The sequence below is a fragment of the Salvelinus fontinalis genome, chromosome 16 (assembly GCF_029448725.1).
Source record: "Salvelinus fontinalis isolate EN_2023a chromosome 16, ASM2944872v1, whole genome shotgun sequence".
NCBI classification, from domain to species: Eukaryota; Metazoa; Chordata; class Actinopteri; order Salmoniformes; family Salmonidae; genus Salvelinus; species Salvelinus fontinalis.
In genome coordinates, this window is record NC_074680.1 from 14,973,504 (window position 1) to 14,990,254 (window position 16,751).

The window sequence follows — 16,751 nt, forward strand, 5'->3', positions numbered from 1 at the left end:
GGAAGCCTCCAATAGGCATGGTGTAGTAAGTATAGGGTGCTGACATGAAACTCACTGTTGGTCTATGTATAGTGCCAGTCAAAAGTTTGGACACCTACTCATTCAAGTTTTTTAAATATTTTATTTATTTATATATATATATATATATTTCTACATTGTAGAATAATAGTGAAGACATCAACTATGAAATAACACATATGTAATAACCCCCAAAAATGTTAAACTAATCAAAATATATTTGAGCCACCCTTTGCCTTGATGATAGCTTTGCACACTTTTGGCATTCTCTCAACCAGCTTAATGAGGAATGTTTTTTCAACGGTCTTGAAGGAGTTCCCACATGTTGGCTGCTTTTCCTTCACTATGCTGTCCGACCCATCTCAATTGGGTTGAGATCGGGTGATTGTGGAGGCCAGGTCATCTGATATAGCATTCATCACTCTCCTTCTTGGTCAAATAGCCCTTACACAGCCTGGAGGTGTGTTTTGGGTCATTGTCCTGTTGAAAAACAAATGATAGTCCCACTAAGTGCAACCAGATTGGATGGCGTATGGCCTGCAGAATGCTGCGGTAGCCAAGCTGGTTAAGTGTGCCTTTAATTCTAAATAAATCACAGACATTATCACCAGCAAAGCACCCCTGCACCATCACACCTCCTCCTCCATGCTTCACAGTGGGAACCACACATGCGGAGATCATCCGTTCACCTACTCAGCATCTCACTCTGCATCTCAAGACACGGCGGTTGGAACCAAAAATCTCCAATTTGGACAGACCAAAGAACAGATTTCCACCAGTCTAATGTCCATTGCTCATGTTTCTTGGCCCAAGCAAGTCTCTTTTTTATTGGTGTCCTTTTGTAGTGGCTTCATTGCCACAACCATGAAGGCCTGATTTTGCGCAGTCTCCTCTGAACTGTTGATGTGTCTGTTACTTGAACTCTGAAGCATTTATTTGGGCTGCAATTTCTGAGGCTGGTAACTCTAATGAATGTATCTTCTGCAGCAGAGGTAACTCTGGGTCTTCCTTTCCTGTGGCGGACCTCATGAGAGCCATTTTCATCGTTGCGCTTGATGGTTTTTGTGACTGCACTTGAAGAAACGTTCAAAGTTCTTGACATTTTCCGGATTGACTGACCTTCATGTCTTAAAGTAATGACGGACTGTTGTTTCTCTTTGCTTATTTGAGCTGTTCTTGCCATTTGCTTAAACGAAGCAAATAAATTGCACAAATTAACTTTTAACAAGGCACACCTTTTAATTGAAATGCATTCCAGGTGACTACCTCATGCAACTGGTTGAGAGAATGCCAAGAAAGCTGTCATCAAGGCAAATGGTGGCTACTTTAAAGAATCTAAAATATATATTTTTAGAATAGATTTTAACACTTTCTTTTTTGGTTACTACATGATTACATATGCGTTTTTTCATAGTTTGAGGTCTTCACTATTATTCTACAATGTAGAAAATAGTAAAAATAAAGACCCTCGAATGAGTAGGTGTGTCAACTTTTGACTGGTACTGTATGTGAGAGGACCCCCCCCCCCCCCCCCAATCTATGGTGGGCCAAGTGGTCCCAGGGATTACGGCCTCGATGCCACAGGCCACACAGGATGTAATTTAACCGAGGTGCGTCTTGTTTCCCCACCGAGCAAGTAAAAGTGCTGCTTAGGAAATGTAGGAGTCAACAGAAGGTAAATGGAGGAATCTCCGGAAAGGTTGTCTGTCTGGACTCAAGACTGTTGTTTACAGTAACCTGAATTTAAGGTCTTCTGTAAAAGTGAGACAATAGGTTACATTTAAATGTCACATTTATCAAATCTAAGACATGGCCCATGATAATAACCATATTAAAGGTATTTCATTTAGGAAATATCTGTCAGAAAGGGATGTTTCTCTTTCCTCTTTAGGAAGCCCAGAGGATGAACACACCTGATTGCTGTATTTCCTCTTCACCCCCTCTAGCTCTCCCTCCCTTCCCTTGTCACAATCCCAACTCATACAGTAGTCCTGAGGATAGCGATGATGAATCATTTTATCAGTCATGTTAAGGGTGTATCCCATCCTTTTAGGACTTTTTATCCTTGTCTAAATCTGTCCGGTTAGTCAAATGTCTAGCTATAACTTTGAGCAGTTATAAAGTATTTTGTGTCCAGGAAAAACATTTTCTACCTAACTGTCTCTTAGACATACAATACAGAAGAAAACACTGGTCCCGTGTGCTTTGTTCACACCCTCTGCTGTCTGGGTGGGGACAAAGACGCAGGGGAGCGAGACAAAACAAGCTTTGAGTCTCTAAGTGGTATATATTTTGGCTCTTGTTGGCAGCATTGGAATGGAGCAGTCTTATTCACAGATGCTTGTACTGTAAGCTTGTCGTATTATGGTGTGAATTTAATTAGAGAGCAGAATCTCTGAATAGTATGGAACACACTAGAACTCTGCAAGGGTCCTCTTATTCTATGGAATGACATCATTGCTATATCATCCACCCTTGAGGATAGTTTGACATTTTAGTCTCTTTTGAAGGAAGTAGGCAATTACAGAAAGACTTGACCTACTTTCCAACCTAAACTTGAAGCTTATTTTGTTGGAGTCATCCATGTGTCCAATCATCTATTTAACAAAATGTTAGGCAGTGGAAGAATGCGCTCTCTCTCTCTGGTCTCATGTCTGTGCAGGTCTGTGTGTTTCCTGTTTTAGCATGCATTGCATTGTTATTCTCCCCCCCCCCCCCCCCCCCCCAGCGAAAAGTGAGCCCTCGGTTAACCCCACCCTCACCTTGACCTCTGACTTGCATACCTGTCACTACCCTGTGCCCCGCCGTGTTAGACCTTTTACAGGTTATAAGGTATTGAGATAAGAAATGCTGTAATGTGTAAAAGTGATAGGCTTATAGTACTGTACATGCAGAAGTTTATTAGGAAATCATTTTGAGCTAGAATTAGTGAACTATATTGAATTAAATTCTACTGAACATCTTGATTTGATAACATAACTTATTTTTAGACTAAATTAGCCTAGAAGTTTCTTGGTGAAATCTGGCTTTCAAACAATGAAAACAACTGCTAAATTTAGACATCCCAATTTGGACAGCTGTTATCAGATGTTCAGTAGAGTTGAACCTCGTAGCTGTTAACCTCTTCTTCCTGGTTATTTGGAAAATAAGGACATGCGTGATCAGAGGGAGTTAAAGCTACAGTAGGAGATTACTGACTCACTCTAAATCAATCAACAGGTTACAAAGTGCTTGTGCAGCGTTGACGCCTGACTGACGCGATATTGAACACACACACATGCGCGCACACTGGTAATGATTAACTCCCAGGGTTTTCCTTCTCCATTCCCATGGTGTGAAGCTTCCAGCTCCACCATGTTTACTTACACAGTCACTGACCGTAATGGTGTCAGCGGATACAATAACCCTGCTCTGACACACACACACACATCATATTAACTGTTTGTTTACACATTAACACGTGGGGCGAGAGGACGTTTTGTATCTTGATGTTGTTTTTAATTTTGTCTGCATTAGATGCTCAGACAAAAGAGCCAAGACCACAATGCTCCCCTACCCTTGGTGTGACTAACATGGAATTAACAGAGTGAGGTTGGTTGGTTTGCCATCGGCTGTGGGTAATGCAGTGCCAAATGCCACAGTAATGATGTATCAGTGCTAAGCTACTTTCATAAGTGTATATCATATTACATGCCATCTTTTGACTTTTTTTCCATGTATTAATACTCCTGTTCATGTATACCATGTGACCTTACCAGGCAAAAGTCTAGTTAGGCTGTAACTTGGCCATATAGCTCGGGAAAAACTGCTGCAGATGATGCACGGGAACATTCGGCTAATTGAATAAGTGGACAGTATCATAGCACGCTATTTTAACATTCCATATGTCTGTTTCCTCCAGGGGAATGTGTGGGTGTAGAGGACTACCACCAGGCTGCTGAGTGAACCTGTCTGCCCATAAAACAGCACCCAGTATGGACATTGTGGAAGACTTCCCTCCCCCACCTCCTGAAAGTAAGTAATGCCAACATCCTCCTCCTCTCTTCCCCTCTCTCTCTGACTCAATCTCTCCCAGCACATCTAAATCCCCCCGTAGCCAATGAGAACACATGCTGCTACCCAGACCTGTCGACAGCTACTATATATATATATATATATATATGTATATATGTATATATGTATATATGTATGTATGTATGTATGTATGTATGTATGTATGTGTGTATGTGTGTATGTGTGTATGTGTGTATGTGTGTATGTGTGTATGTGTGTATGTGTGTATGTGTGTATGTGTGTATGTGTGTATGTGTGTATGTGTGTATGTGTGTATGTGTGTATGTGTGTATGTGTGTATGTGTGTATGTGTGTATGTGTGTATGTGTGTATGTGTGTATGTGTGTATGTGTGTATGTGTGTATGTGTGTATGTGTGTATGTGTGTATGTGTGTATGTGTGTATGTGTGTATGTGTGTATGTGTGTATGTGTGTATGTGTGTATGTGTGTATGTGTGTATGTGTGTATGTGTGTATGTGTGTATGTGTGTATGTGTGTATATGTGTATATATACATATGTATATACATGTATATGTATATGTATATGTATATATACACACACTTTTGTGTGTGGACACTCCTTCAAATTAGTGGATTCGGCTATTTCAGCAACACCCATTGCTGACAGGTGTATAAAATCTTGCACACAGCCATGCAATCTCCATAGACAAACATTGGCAGTAGAATGGCCTTACTGATGTGCTCTGACTTCATGGGATGCCACCTTTACAACTAGTCAGTTCGTCAAATGTCGGCCCTGCTACAGCTGCCCTGATCAACTGTAAGTGCTGTTATTGTGAAGTGGAAACACCTAGGAGCAACAAAGCCTCAGCTGTGAAGTGGTAGGCCACACAAGCTCACAGAATGGGACCGCCGATTGCCGAAAAATCGTCTGTCCTCTGTTGAAACACTCACAGCCCCTGGAAGCAACTTCAGCACAATAACTGTTCGTTGGGAGCTTCAGGAAATGGGTTTCCATGGCCGAGCAGCCGCACACTAGTCTAAGATCACCATGCGCAATACCAAGCGCAGGTGTAAAGCTTGCCGCCGTTGGACTCTGGAGCAGTGGAAACGCGTTCTCTGGAGTGATGATTCACGCTTCACCATCATCCACCATCTGGCAGTCCGATAGACGAATCTGGGTTTGGTAGTGCCCCAATGCGTAGTGCCAACTGTAACGTTTGGTGGAGGAGGAATAATGGTCTTGAGCTGTTTTTCACGTTCTGCATGGGCCCCTGAGTTCCAGTGAAGGGAAATCTTAACACTACTGCAGACAATGACATTCCAAATGATTCTGTACATCCAACTTTGTGGCAACAGTTTGGGGAAGGCCCTTTCCTGTTTCAGCATGACAATGCCCCCTTGCACAAAGCGAGATTCATACAGAAATGTTTTGTCGAGATTGGTATGGAAGAACTTGACTGGCCTGCACAGCCCTGACCTCAACCACGTCGAACACCTTCCGATGAATATTGAACGCCGACTGCGAGCCAGGCCTAATCACCCAACATCAGTGCCCAACACCTGAATGCTCTTGTGGCTGTATGCTGCGGGGACTTGCTTAGAATGTCCCAACATCTAGTGGAAAGCCTATAACAGCATATTCATTTTGGGATGAGATGTTCGACGAGCAGGTGTCCACATGCTTTAGATCCCGTAGTGGTGGATGTAGCTCATTGTCCTGAGATGGTATCTTTTTTTCTTCTTTTTTTTTGTAACAGCAAGTGCAGTCTGTATTGTAATGTTTTAGCAACATTAACTAACAGGTCTCCAAAGGGTGTTTCAGCTCATGGTGTCGGCCATCTAGGAATTCTATGGATTTATTCTGGTCGTGTTGATGAAGTAACTGGTTTGAAACGTCTGTTTTGGTGGACACACTGATGGTCAGCTCAGCTCCCAGAGTGCCTTTCAGGATGGACAGTGTGAGCAGAGTGTGCAAACAACACATTCCTCTCCTCCTCCGCTGCTCTGTTGCTCGTGGGCCACGGAACGAAGGAGTGAGGAGGAGGAGGAGAAATGTGCCACGACTGCGAAGAGCAGACAATGTGCGTCAGTATCCGAGCTCGGGCTGAATACTGCAGCATCAGACACACACACACACACACACACACACACACACACACACACACACACACACACACACACACACCCCTCGGAAAGGAACAGGCCAGATAAATCCCTCTGGGCAGCCAGTTGCATTGTTGCCGTGGCGATGCTGGAGCACATCGTAAGCCAATGACTCATTGAGCAGAGCATTGTGGCAGACGGGAGAGGAGGGGAGGCACAGGAACAGAATCCATATTGTGGTTATGAATGAACAATGGGTGCTGGGGACAGGCCTAGTGTGTGTGCTGACTAGAGCCCATTGAGAAGACTGCAGGCACGCACATTCTCACAGAGCCAACTGTCTTTAGCTTCATCATCCACACTCGATTGCGACCAAATTATTGAATGGGCAATTGATGTGAATCATCTGTTCAAGTTTTAATACAATCCCTCTTACATCACATCCAGCTCTGCTTTACTTGGCCCTGCCTATGCTTCAGAGAGTAGACATGAAGAATGTTAGAATGAATATTCATCCCATGGCTCAGCAGTGATATAGACCTCTTAAGCAGCGGCTAGCTTTTCCTTATCTGTCTAACTGGTCCAACACAGCTGTTCATTACCACGGATGGAAACGGCTGATTTACTTCTCTTTCCAGCTTTTCTCTCCTAATGTTTTGCTCTAACGCTTTCACTGAAGTTTAGTTTCGGGGTGTGCATAAAGGTCAGGGGTCACAGAGCCCATAGTGTTAGTCATGGGCCATTGTCATAACACCAAACTGAGGTCTTTGACACTATCTGTCAATCTAAATTGTGATTTAGACTAGTGGTCATCGTGCTGTGGAACTTCAAAGCTTTTGGGTCTCTGAGACGTTGGTCTGTGTACTATGTATCAGAACCACTTTGGGGAATGACTTATTAAACAGGTAGTTTAGTCCTGCGGGGTTAGTAACTATTCTTTTTGGCGCAGGCGTGCCGCTATCGACCCACCTCAAGAACATCCGGTGAAATTGCAGAGCGGCAAATTCAAAATACAGATATAATCATATTAAACATTCATAAAAATACAAGTGTTATACATCGGCTTAAAGATTAACTTCTTGTTAATCCAGCCGCTTTGTCAGATTTCAAAAAGGCTTTACGACAAAAGCATACCATGCAATTATCTGAGGACAAACAGGATGTTTGTTTTGTTCGATAAAGTCCCTCTATATCCCAAGATCTCCGTTTTGTTCAGTAATCCACTGGCTCAAAGGCTGTCAAAACATGCAGACGAATACATCCTAATAGTACCGGTAATGTTCGTTGAAACATGTCAAACGATGTTTATAATTAATCCTCAGGTTGTCAATTGTCTAAATAATCGATATTTCAACCGGACAATAGCGTATTCAATAGAAAGGAAAAACAACGAAGGGCGCGCAATCGGTCACACGCGCAAACCAGCACTGCATGATTCTACAGTCCACTGACAGAAAGGTCTCATTCTTCTTCATTTTTCAGAAACCAAGCCTGAAACAATGTCTAAAGACTGACATCTAGTGGAAGCCATAGGAACTGCAATCTGGGTCCTAACCCATTAGATACTCAATAGGCATTCAATTGAAAACCACCCACATCAAAGAAAATCCCGCTTCCTGGATGGATTTTCCTCAGGTTTTCGCCTGCCATATCAGTTCTGTTATACACAGACATTATTTTAACAGTTTTGGAAACTTTTGTGTTTGCTATCCAAATCTACCAATTATATGCATATCCTAGCTTCTGGGCCTGAGTAACAGGCAGTTTACTTTGGGCACGCTTGTCATCCAGATGTCAAAATACTGCCCCCAAGCCCAAAGAAGCTAACGAGTTGTGTAAGTGATGCGGTTGATGGTTAGTGGGCCTAACCTCGAACCTTACTTATTCAGCCTCAGGCTAAGTTTATGTTAACCAGTGTTTGTTGTAACGGCTGTATAAACGTCAGCTCGGTGTCAGACAGGAAGTACTTAGCCAGGACAGGAAACATATCGGATATAAATGAGGGTCAAGAAGAAAAGGTAGAGGCCAATACTGAGAAAGCTGAGTAGAAAATCTTCTCATAAAAAATGCGAAGCGGGAAATGAAGAGTTGTAACCTCTGATTTGGTCATTCAGGAAATTGGGCCAGACATTTTTCACACTTTGTTAGTAGGAACAGTCAGGATATGAGAGTTCACCTTGTAGGTTAATCTAGTCATGGGGAAGCCTGAATCCTGATAGGACAGTAGTGTTTGTACTGGGACTGAGTCACATGAGGAATCTGTGGTATGTTTAAGAGCAGAGGCGTGCCAGTTTGTTAGAAACTCAGCCCGGACCAGGGAGGTGAAGTAGCAGTTTCAGATGGGGTTGTGACCTCCTAAACTGGAGCTACCGCCTCCCATAGGGGAACTGTGGTATAGGACTCTGGATCCAATAGGAAGTCCATGGACTTAGAGAGAAAGGGAAGTTGGAATGGGCTGAATACAGAGCATTCCTTTCCTCTATTCCACCATATGAGTTATGTCACCTTCTGTGAATCCTTTGCCAGCATTCCGGCAGGCATTTTGATGTTATGTCTTTTTCTCGTCACACCTTACCACCTTTTCATCAACCCTTTACACCCCTTCCTTACACCCCTTCCTTACACCCCTTCCTCTTTATCTGTCCTACTTCACCTCCTTTGTTCAGTATGGCAGGTCCTCTCCCGTCTGCTGTCAGAAAGTACCAGAGATGTGCTCTCAATGCCTGTCGAGATTTCATTTGAGCATTTTATTTCTTTCTTCTTCTACGCCTTACAATGGTGTCAGTCAGTGTCCTCAATCTGTCACATGTTCAGTTGAACAAACCTCCTGTGACTAACCCAACACACAACCCTCCCAATGGAACCTCCTATACCTTAGCAGTGAAAAGAACAACAAACTGTATAGAGAGAGCAGGTTGCCCCTAACCCGAAACACCATGTCACTTTAAGAGTAGTCCTCTGAATGAGGATGACAATGACATTAATATTCCATATACACCCTCAGCAGTTTAGGTTAGAGAGAGAAAGCCACCTCTCCATAGTGTTTTTTAGACTGCATTCCTTCAGTTTTATTTAACTGGGCAAGTCGGTTTAGAACACCTTTTTATTTACAATGACGGCCTACAGTACACCCTCATACTATTGTAGCTGGGTCGGGCCCTATTCATACAGGGATGCCTAGGCCCGTTCTGGAACACAAGTGCTACATCTCAATAGTATAAAGTGACTTCCGTTCCTCATTTCCATTTCTTCATCCACACCGATCTGAAAGGAGAGGAAGCCATTTTGGACTGTTGAGATGGGAAAGACGGTGGTTTTCCTGGTCACTGGGGGTGTGACAACTCTGTTTCCTGTTTGCCTAATTGCATTGTGGGAAGACAATTTGACTCCTGTGTGTCAGTTAGTCATTGGTTGCTTTGAACAGGAAGTAGCAGGTACATTTTTTTACTCTGTCATTAGTTTGTTTTAGCAAGACCTTTTTAAATATTGTGCACAACCTCTAATGTTCCCATAACATCCCTATAACGTTCCCATAATGTTCCATGTTCAACTTTAACTTGCAGGGCTTATTTTAGGCTGATATCTGATGTGCTTTTGGATCAATACCCAAACGTTAGTTCATTAAATAAATTAATAATTTGCTGTCAACATTAATGCAAGTACTAGTAGTTGTCTTACATTACGTTTTGATTGAATTGGAGTGATTATATTAAACTTCCTATTTTGTTTTTTATTGAATGAGTTTGGCTAAATTATATACAAAAATAAAATCAGAGTTATATTGAAAACATAGACCCACCCTTTTGCTAATTACAAACCTGCATTTGGTGGAGTGATTTATATTTAACTTGGTACTATGTTTTGAGCTTGTGATGCTCTTTGAGCGTAATTATTAAACTTAAATTGTTCTACTTCCATGTGTCTCATGTTCTCTCACTCTTTTTCCACATTTTGTTGTTACAGCCTGAAATTTTCAAAATGCTTTCAAATTAATTAAAAATAAATCTAAAATGTCTTCAGTCATTAAGCACTAAACCCCTCTTTAATGGCAAACCTTAACAAGTCAAGGAGTAAAGATGTGCTTAACAGGTCACCATAAAAAATTGCGTGTACTCACTCTGTGTGAAATAATCATTTTAACATGACTTGAATGACTACCTCGTCTCTGTACCCCCCACACACAAGAATTCCAAAACATGCATTCTGTTTTCAACAAGGTGCTAAAGTAATACTGCAAAATATGTTTTGCTAAAGTAACTCTCCATATTTTCAAGCGAAGTGGTGGCTGCATCATGTTATGGGTATGCTTGTAATCGGACTGGACAGTTTTTCAGGATACAAAAGAAACGGAATGGAACCAACCACAGGCAAAATCCTAGAGGAAAACCTGGGAGATTTTAATTCACCTTTCACCAGGACAATAACATAAAACACAAGGCTAAATCTAAACAGGAGTTGCTTACCAAGAAGACAGTGAATGCTCTTGAGTGGGCGAGTTAGATTTTCAAGCAGATTTAAGTAAAAACTATGGCAAGGCCTGAAATGGTTGTCTAGCAATGATCAACAGCCAATTTGACAGAGCGTGAAAAATGTTTAAAATAATAAATGAGCAAATGTTGCACAATCCTGGTGTGCAAAGCTCTTAGACTTACGCAGAAAGACTCACAACTGTAATTGCTGCCGAAGGTGATTCTAACATGTATTGACTCAAGGGGTTGAAAATGTATCTAATCAAGATTCTATTAGTGTTCTAATTTTGTATTAATAGTACAGAGTATTTTGTGGAGATCGTAAATGTTTTTTTTGTCCATTTTAATCCCACTTTGTAACAACAAAATGTGGAAAAAGTCCAGGGGTATCAATACTTTCTGAAGGCACTGTATACGTTAGCTGTGTTAATCTAACTCTCCCTCTCTCCTCTCTGTGCTTAGTGTTGGCGGACGATGTGCCTTATGCGGATGAAGAAGAGGGGGAGCAGTTTGAATTTGACGACAGTGGGGATGAGGTCCCTGAGGCAGACCGGCCGCCCCCTGCCCCTCTGGCCCCTGACTACGGGGCCCAGACCAATGGTGTGGCCCCCCACCCAGAACCAGAAGGAGCAGACTCTGAAACCCACCTAGAGGGGCAGCCCTCAAACCCAGACCCCCCAGCAGCGACAGCGACTGTGGACACAACTACTGCTACAGTTGCCGCATCACTTCCAGCTACCATGGCCACAACAGACACAGCAGTTGTGGCTGCAGCAGAAGGGGAAGAGGCTTCAGTAGTCCTAGTCCCAGCTGACACAGACAGTGACCTACCCCCTCCTCCACCTTCAGAGGACTCCTCTCCTGTAGGAACAGACTCTGTTGGTCAGTGGAAACAACTGTTCAGTGTTCCTCTTTAGCACCTGGAGATCTGAAGATGGGCTCTCTTGTCTCACCGTAGTCCAAATATACACAAATAATGTACCTCCAGGAGCATATCATCGCTCCACACTCAGTGGGTCCTGTACAGTAGAGCGTGTCATGCAATCCATCAGCGCATGTTGTGACTATTGCCTCCACATGTTATATAACCTCATTCTGGCACATGCTCCATGTCAGGCAGGGATAGACAATAGCACCGCCAGTCTCTCCTGACACCTGGTGTCGCTGGCTGCATGGTGCAGGGTGACTCCTGGAATTCATTAAAAGAATATATGCCATTTAGAAGACTCTTTATCTAAAGCGACTTACAGTCATGCGCGGATTCATTTTTACGTATGGGTGGTCCCGGGAATCGAACACACTACGCTGGCGTTACAAGCACTATGCTCTCTCTACCAACTGAGTTACAAAGGACCCACACACAGTTTGACACCAGCAGGATACTACTGCTCTCTAGCTCATCCTCTTGCTAACACACACATTCCATGCTCTTGTCCCTCTCTAGCAGTCATAGCCCAAGTTCCTATGTCTCTCCCCCTCTGACACTTACAGCCCAGTCCAATTGATAGTCCAGGCCCCTCTCCATTGGCTGTTCAGTAGTGTTTGCCCTTCAGCATATCTATATGTACACTCTTAGGACAAAAGGGTTCCAAAAAGGTTTTTCGGCTGTCCCGATTGGTCAACCCGTTTGGGTTCCATGTAGAAGCTTCTGGGGAAAAAGTTCTACATGTAACCCAATAGGGTTATGCCTGGAATGAAAGAGGGGAAACCTAGTCAGTTGCACAACTGAAATGTGTCTTCTGCATTTAAGTTAACCCCTCTGAATCAGAGAGGCGCGGGGGGCTGCCTTAATCAACATCATTGGCACCCAGGGATCAGTTGTTGGGGGTTAACTACCTTGCTCAAGGGCAAAGCAGCATATTTCGCAACCTTGCCGGCTCGGGGATTCAAACCAGTAACCTCTTGGTTACTGGACCAACACTCTTAACCACTAGACTATCTACCTGTAGTGTGTTCTAGTGGGTTATTTATCTCTTTTGACTCCAGGGCCTGAGATGAGGCCTCTCTCTCTCTGCTGTGGGACCGTAAACACACAGCTGTCTCTCTGTCTGAGCCAAGCAGATTGGAGTATTAAGAAATTTGCTGTAAATCAGTCAGTGTTCTCCAATGATCTTATTCACTTAACCAAATTGCTCTTATGAAATGTTATGGCACTACCTTTTTAAGTATTTCGGCACTGCAAAGTAATCCAGTACCAAACTAGTTGGAGCACATTTAAAGCATCCTGCAGCTGTAGCTGTGTTGTATTGATGGGGCTCATTTGGGGCTAACAGACTGTATTACATTTCCATTGTAGATAAGGAAGTGTCCAGCGATGACCCTCCCCCAGCCAACCCCAGGACCACCTCCCAGAAGAAAGTCAACCCCTACTCTGTGATTGACATCACCCCCGTCCAACTACAGCAGCTGGAGCAGCAGCATGGGCTTGCCCCTTCCTCACCGGTTGAGAGGGTGGGAGGAGAGGGGGAGGGACAGGATGTTTTCCCTACCAGTCCCCCCTGTGTCCCCCCGGGTTACTCTGTGCCTGTGCCCTGTGGATACGCCACCCCCTCTGGCGTGCCCCTCATCACGCCAGCCTACACCACGCCCATCATCATCCGACACTTCTCTGTGGACGAGGACGGTAAAGGAAGAACCCACCCAGAGTGGAAACTTGTAGAAGGATTTGAACAGACGTTCCTCTTCTATTCTTTCTACTCTGTTCTGCATTCATGCCGCGAACTTCAGAATATCATGATGTATTGTATTTTATAGATTGTTTCTACAATGAACCGAGCACTGAATAATGTGGTGGGCATGACTGTTCAAACTTTGACTTCCTTTTCCTATGGAGGAATTCCCCCGTCCTCTCCCCTACTGACTTTGAGATGAGAGTCTATGGCACCTGCATGCTCTGTACTCCCAACTCATTTTTCCTCTGCTTTCTCAGTCACATTCCTTTTTTTCTAAAGCCTTGCCACAAGGAAGTGGGGGCTAAATTTAGCCGGCCACTAAATTCTGTGTTGGCGTTGAGGATTTTCCTGTTTTCTCTCAATGTCACAGTAGTACTTTTCAAATTTGTGGCTTGGCCAGTCTGGGGGGGAAAATTGCAGTGTAATTTAAGCTAGCCAACATATCACAGAGTCACTCCTGTGAAAAATGCAAAGACATTTCGAGTGTTTTATAAAAGTATTTTAAAGGATATATTCTGGAGTTAAAATGCCAATACATTGATTGATTGTTCCAATATACTGTAAGGTTGTTCTGTAGGAAAAATTCTGAAACGTAGGCCTATCGTTAAAATATTATAGCAGTTCATTGCAGTTTTTAGAATGAGCAATGCATTCTGAAGTATCTTTATAGCTCTTTAATACAAGTTTAGTTTCAGTGATGGCTGCCCCCTGGTGGTACATAAGGTTTATTGCAAACTGCACATTTTAGGTCATGTTTTTATTTATTGAAGTAGTCCAAGTTCATTACTGTTGTCTCTCTCGCTCTCTCCCTTCAGTTACTGTGGTGGGGACATGCAACACTTCTGTAGACAGGTGAGTGACTCTCCTGTCAGGCTCTTCACTGATCTGCTTCATGTCATCTAGTTGATCTGCTAGAATTTGTGATTGTGGCATCTTGGTTATTTGCATTGGAATAGCAGATGGTTATAATTTCTCTTTTCATTCAAGTGTCTTCAGTGAAGAGTATCCTGCCATCAGGGAGGAGGATGCTTTGTCCAAATGGGTGTCGGACCCTGCAAACACAGCCTGGATGGATAGTGAGCACTCATTCTCTTCTCATTTAGCTACCAATGAGAAATATGTCATTTCCTGCCATTTTCTGTCCTGTTTGTGTTTACCTAGTATTTACTACAGAATTGTGGTAACAATGATGCATACTTTTTGGCCTGCTTAGAACACCACAGGACGGGCATTAAGGTTTTCAGAGCATTCTGTGAGGATGTGAGTCCACCACAAAGTCCCATGCACAATGCATGATTATGCAGTTTTCAGGATTCTGTCTTTTCTTTTTTTCAAATGAAACGCCAGACACTTCCTTCCTCTAGCTCCTTTTGAGGAACCCGGCCCTTGTGTGGTCTTGCCTCTCCTCAGTTCCCTGAAACTGTATTTTGTCCGTTGTGGGAAGATTTGTTGCACGTTGAGACCTTTAATTCATTGGAACATGGTTGCTTTGTCATTTAGATCCAGATGAAGTAATTTATGATGACGTGCCCAGAGAGAACTCTGATTCAACTACAGGTTAGTGCAGCATTCTTTCTGTGCTCCTTTTATCCTTCTTTCATTGTACTGTCATTGCCCTTTTGCCACAGTGTCTGAGTACCTCTGCATAGTCTTTTTAACTCTTTTGCATTTCTAAAACATAATGTGCTGGAATTATTCATCAGATTAATGTCATGTGCCCTTAATCAAACTGGGTTAGGCTATGTTCAGTTGATGCCCTAGAACTGCCATATAGAATTTGTTATTCGTGCCAAGGGCTTTTGATCTGATTATGATCATGCTAACTTACTGTACATGAACACAAAGTGAAACATGGCAGTTTAATATATTTCACCCGGATTTTTATGCTGTCCCCCTTGGTTTTAACCCTTTCCCCCCCCCACCCCCCGCCCCAGAGCCAGATGAGATGATCTATGACGATGTGGAGTTTGGGGAGGAGGGCTGTGGCAGCTCCCTAGACATCGGTTGGAGCTCCAGCGAGTTTGAGAGCTACGACGAGCAGAGTGACGGAGAGGGCCACGGGGAGAACGGCCTGCCTGATGCCTTCATGAGAGGGAAGCCACCGCAGAGCAAGACCACCCATGTATGTAAACTAAGCACCTTACCCTCCCGCTGTCTGCAGACCTGTCTGTCTGTGGAGGGAGAAGGGTGGAGAGGGGGTGAGGAGTTGGAATTTGGGTACAAGAAATTGAGGACAGTAGGGGGAATATACAGTAATATACTAAAGGGCCATATTCTATAGGGAGTAGAAGATTGAGAGAGAATAGGAAGGTTCTGTGTATTATCTTCATTCACCAGGAGGTGTACAAGGTGCAGATGGACACCACAAAGAGAGAAGCTAAAGAAGTGTAGTTTTATATCGGCATCTTGAACAGATGAGGAAGTAGAGACACAATGAATATCTAAAAGATCATATCCAGTTAAACAGGAGAGTCAAGCATATTTCAAATGATTACTACTTGAGCTAATGTAAATACACCATGGGCTTATTCTTGCCTTCTGGCTGCACATGTTATTGTTCCTGATGATATACAGTTCATTTGTGTATTTGGTTTGAAGGGAATGGCCCGCTTGTTTTTTCAGCCCAGAGGTCTTGCCAGGGAAACCCCACGGTTATTACTCAGCTGGGTGCACAAAGTGACTGCTTGGCTTCTTTAGGAGAAATAGGCCCTGTTACGATGAGTATCCGGGGTGGTAGACAAAATAGGAGTAAGGAGGCATGGCCTTAGTTGAGGTGAGAGTGGGCGGGTTGGTGTGAGGACATGATCTCCTCTCTGGCTGAGCACCTTCAAAGGGATGGTCTGGTAACGCTTCAAATTGCTCTGCTTTCGTTTAGCTTTCTCAAGATCTGACACGCTTGAAAGAACACTATGAGAAAAAGATGAAAGATCTTATGGCAAATACAGTGGGAACGGTAGAGCTGCAGCAGATTAAACAGAAACACGAGCAGAAGGTAAATGCCATCGTACTGGTCGATGTGTGTCGTCACCCTGCCCTCCGCTAGACAAGGGTTAGGGTTCCTCCTCGGCATCCTTAACCCCCGACCTCCCTCACTGTGTCTCTCACCGACTGACTCTGAACTGGTTTCTCTTCATCCTGCTCTTATGTCTGGTGGTGGGTTTGTCTACATCCCCCTGTGCATCTGCATGGGTTTGTGTGCATCGCCCTGTGCCACTAACTGTGTGGATGTTGTGGCAACTATCCATCCCCTTTAGTGACATGCCTTAAGTTCTACAGCAGACTGAGACACCAGTGCAGCTGAGTTGTGTGTAGGCCTAGACAGGAGGCGCGTACTTGGTCATCTCTGTCCACTCATTGGATAATGATAATACCGAACACTTTCAAACAAATCTATGAAAAAAGATGGTTCTACTCCAAATGTATACTTTTCAGCAGACAGTAGCAGTCTAGGTAGATCTTCTTTGACCCTAC

General features: G+C 43.5%; 1 protein-coding gene across 4 annotated transcripts in view; it reads left to right on the top strand.

Moving 5' to 3' along the window:
- The window catches only part of arhgef10 (Rho guanine nucleotide exchange factor (GEF) 10), a 98,880-nt gene that overhangs the window by 16,164 nt on the left and 65,965 nt on the right, over nucleotides 1–16,751 (top strand). For 3 of the 4 annotated variants that reach the window (XM_055864460.1, XM_055864462.1, XM_055864461.1), the window contains 8 exons: nucleotides 3,920–4,032; nucleotides 11,071–11,490; nucleotides 12,905–13,231; nucleotides 14,096–14,132; nucleotides 14,268–14,356; nucleotides 14,781–14,837; nucleotides 15,215–15,402; nucleotides 16,156–16,272. In XM_055864460.1, coding sequence (XP_055720435.1) covers nucleotides 3,993–4,032; nucleotides 11,071–11,490; nucleotides 12,905–13,231; nucleotides 14,096–14,132; nucleotides 14,268–14,356; nucleotides 14,781–14,837; nucleotides 15,215–15,402; nucleotides 16,156–16,272 — 1,275 coding nt within the window. In that variant the 5' untranslated portion in view covers nucleotides 3,920–3,992. The remainder of the gene's footprint in view (nucleotides 1–3,919; nucleotides 4,033–11,070; nucleotides 11,491–12,904; nucleotides 13,232–14,095; nucleotides 14,133–14,267; nucleotides 14,357–14,780; nucleotides 14,838–15,214; nucleotides 15,403–16,155; nucleotides 16,273–16,751) is intronic. The other variant, XM_055864463.1, reaches the window with a different exon arrangement.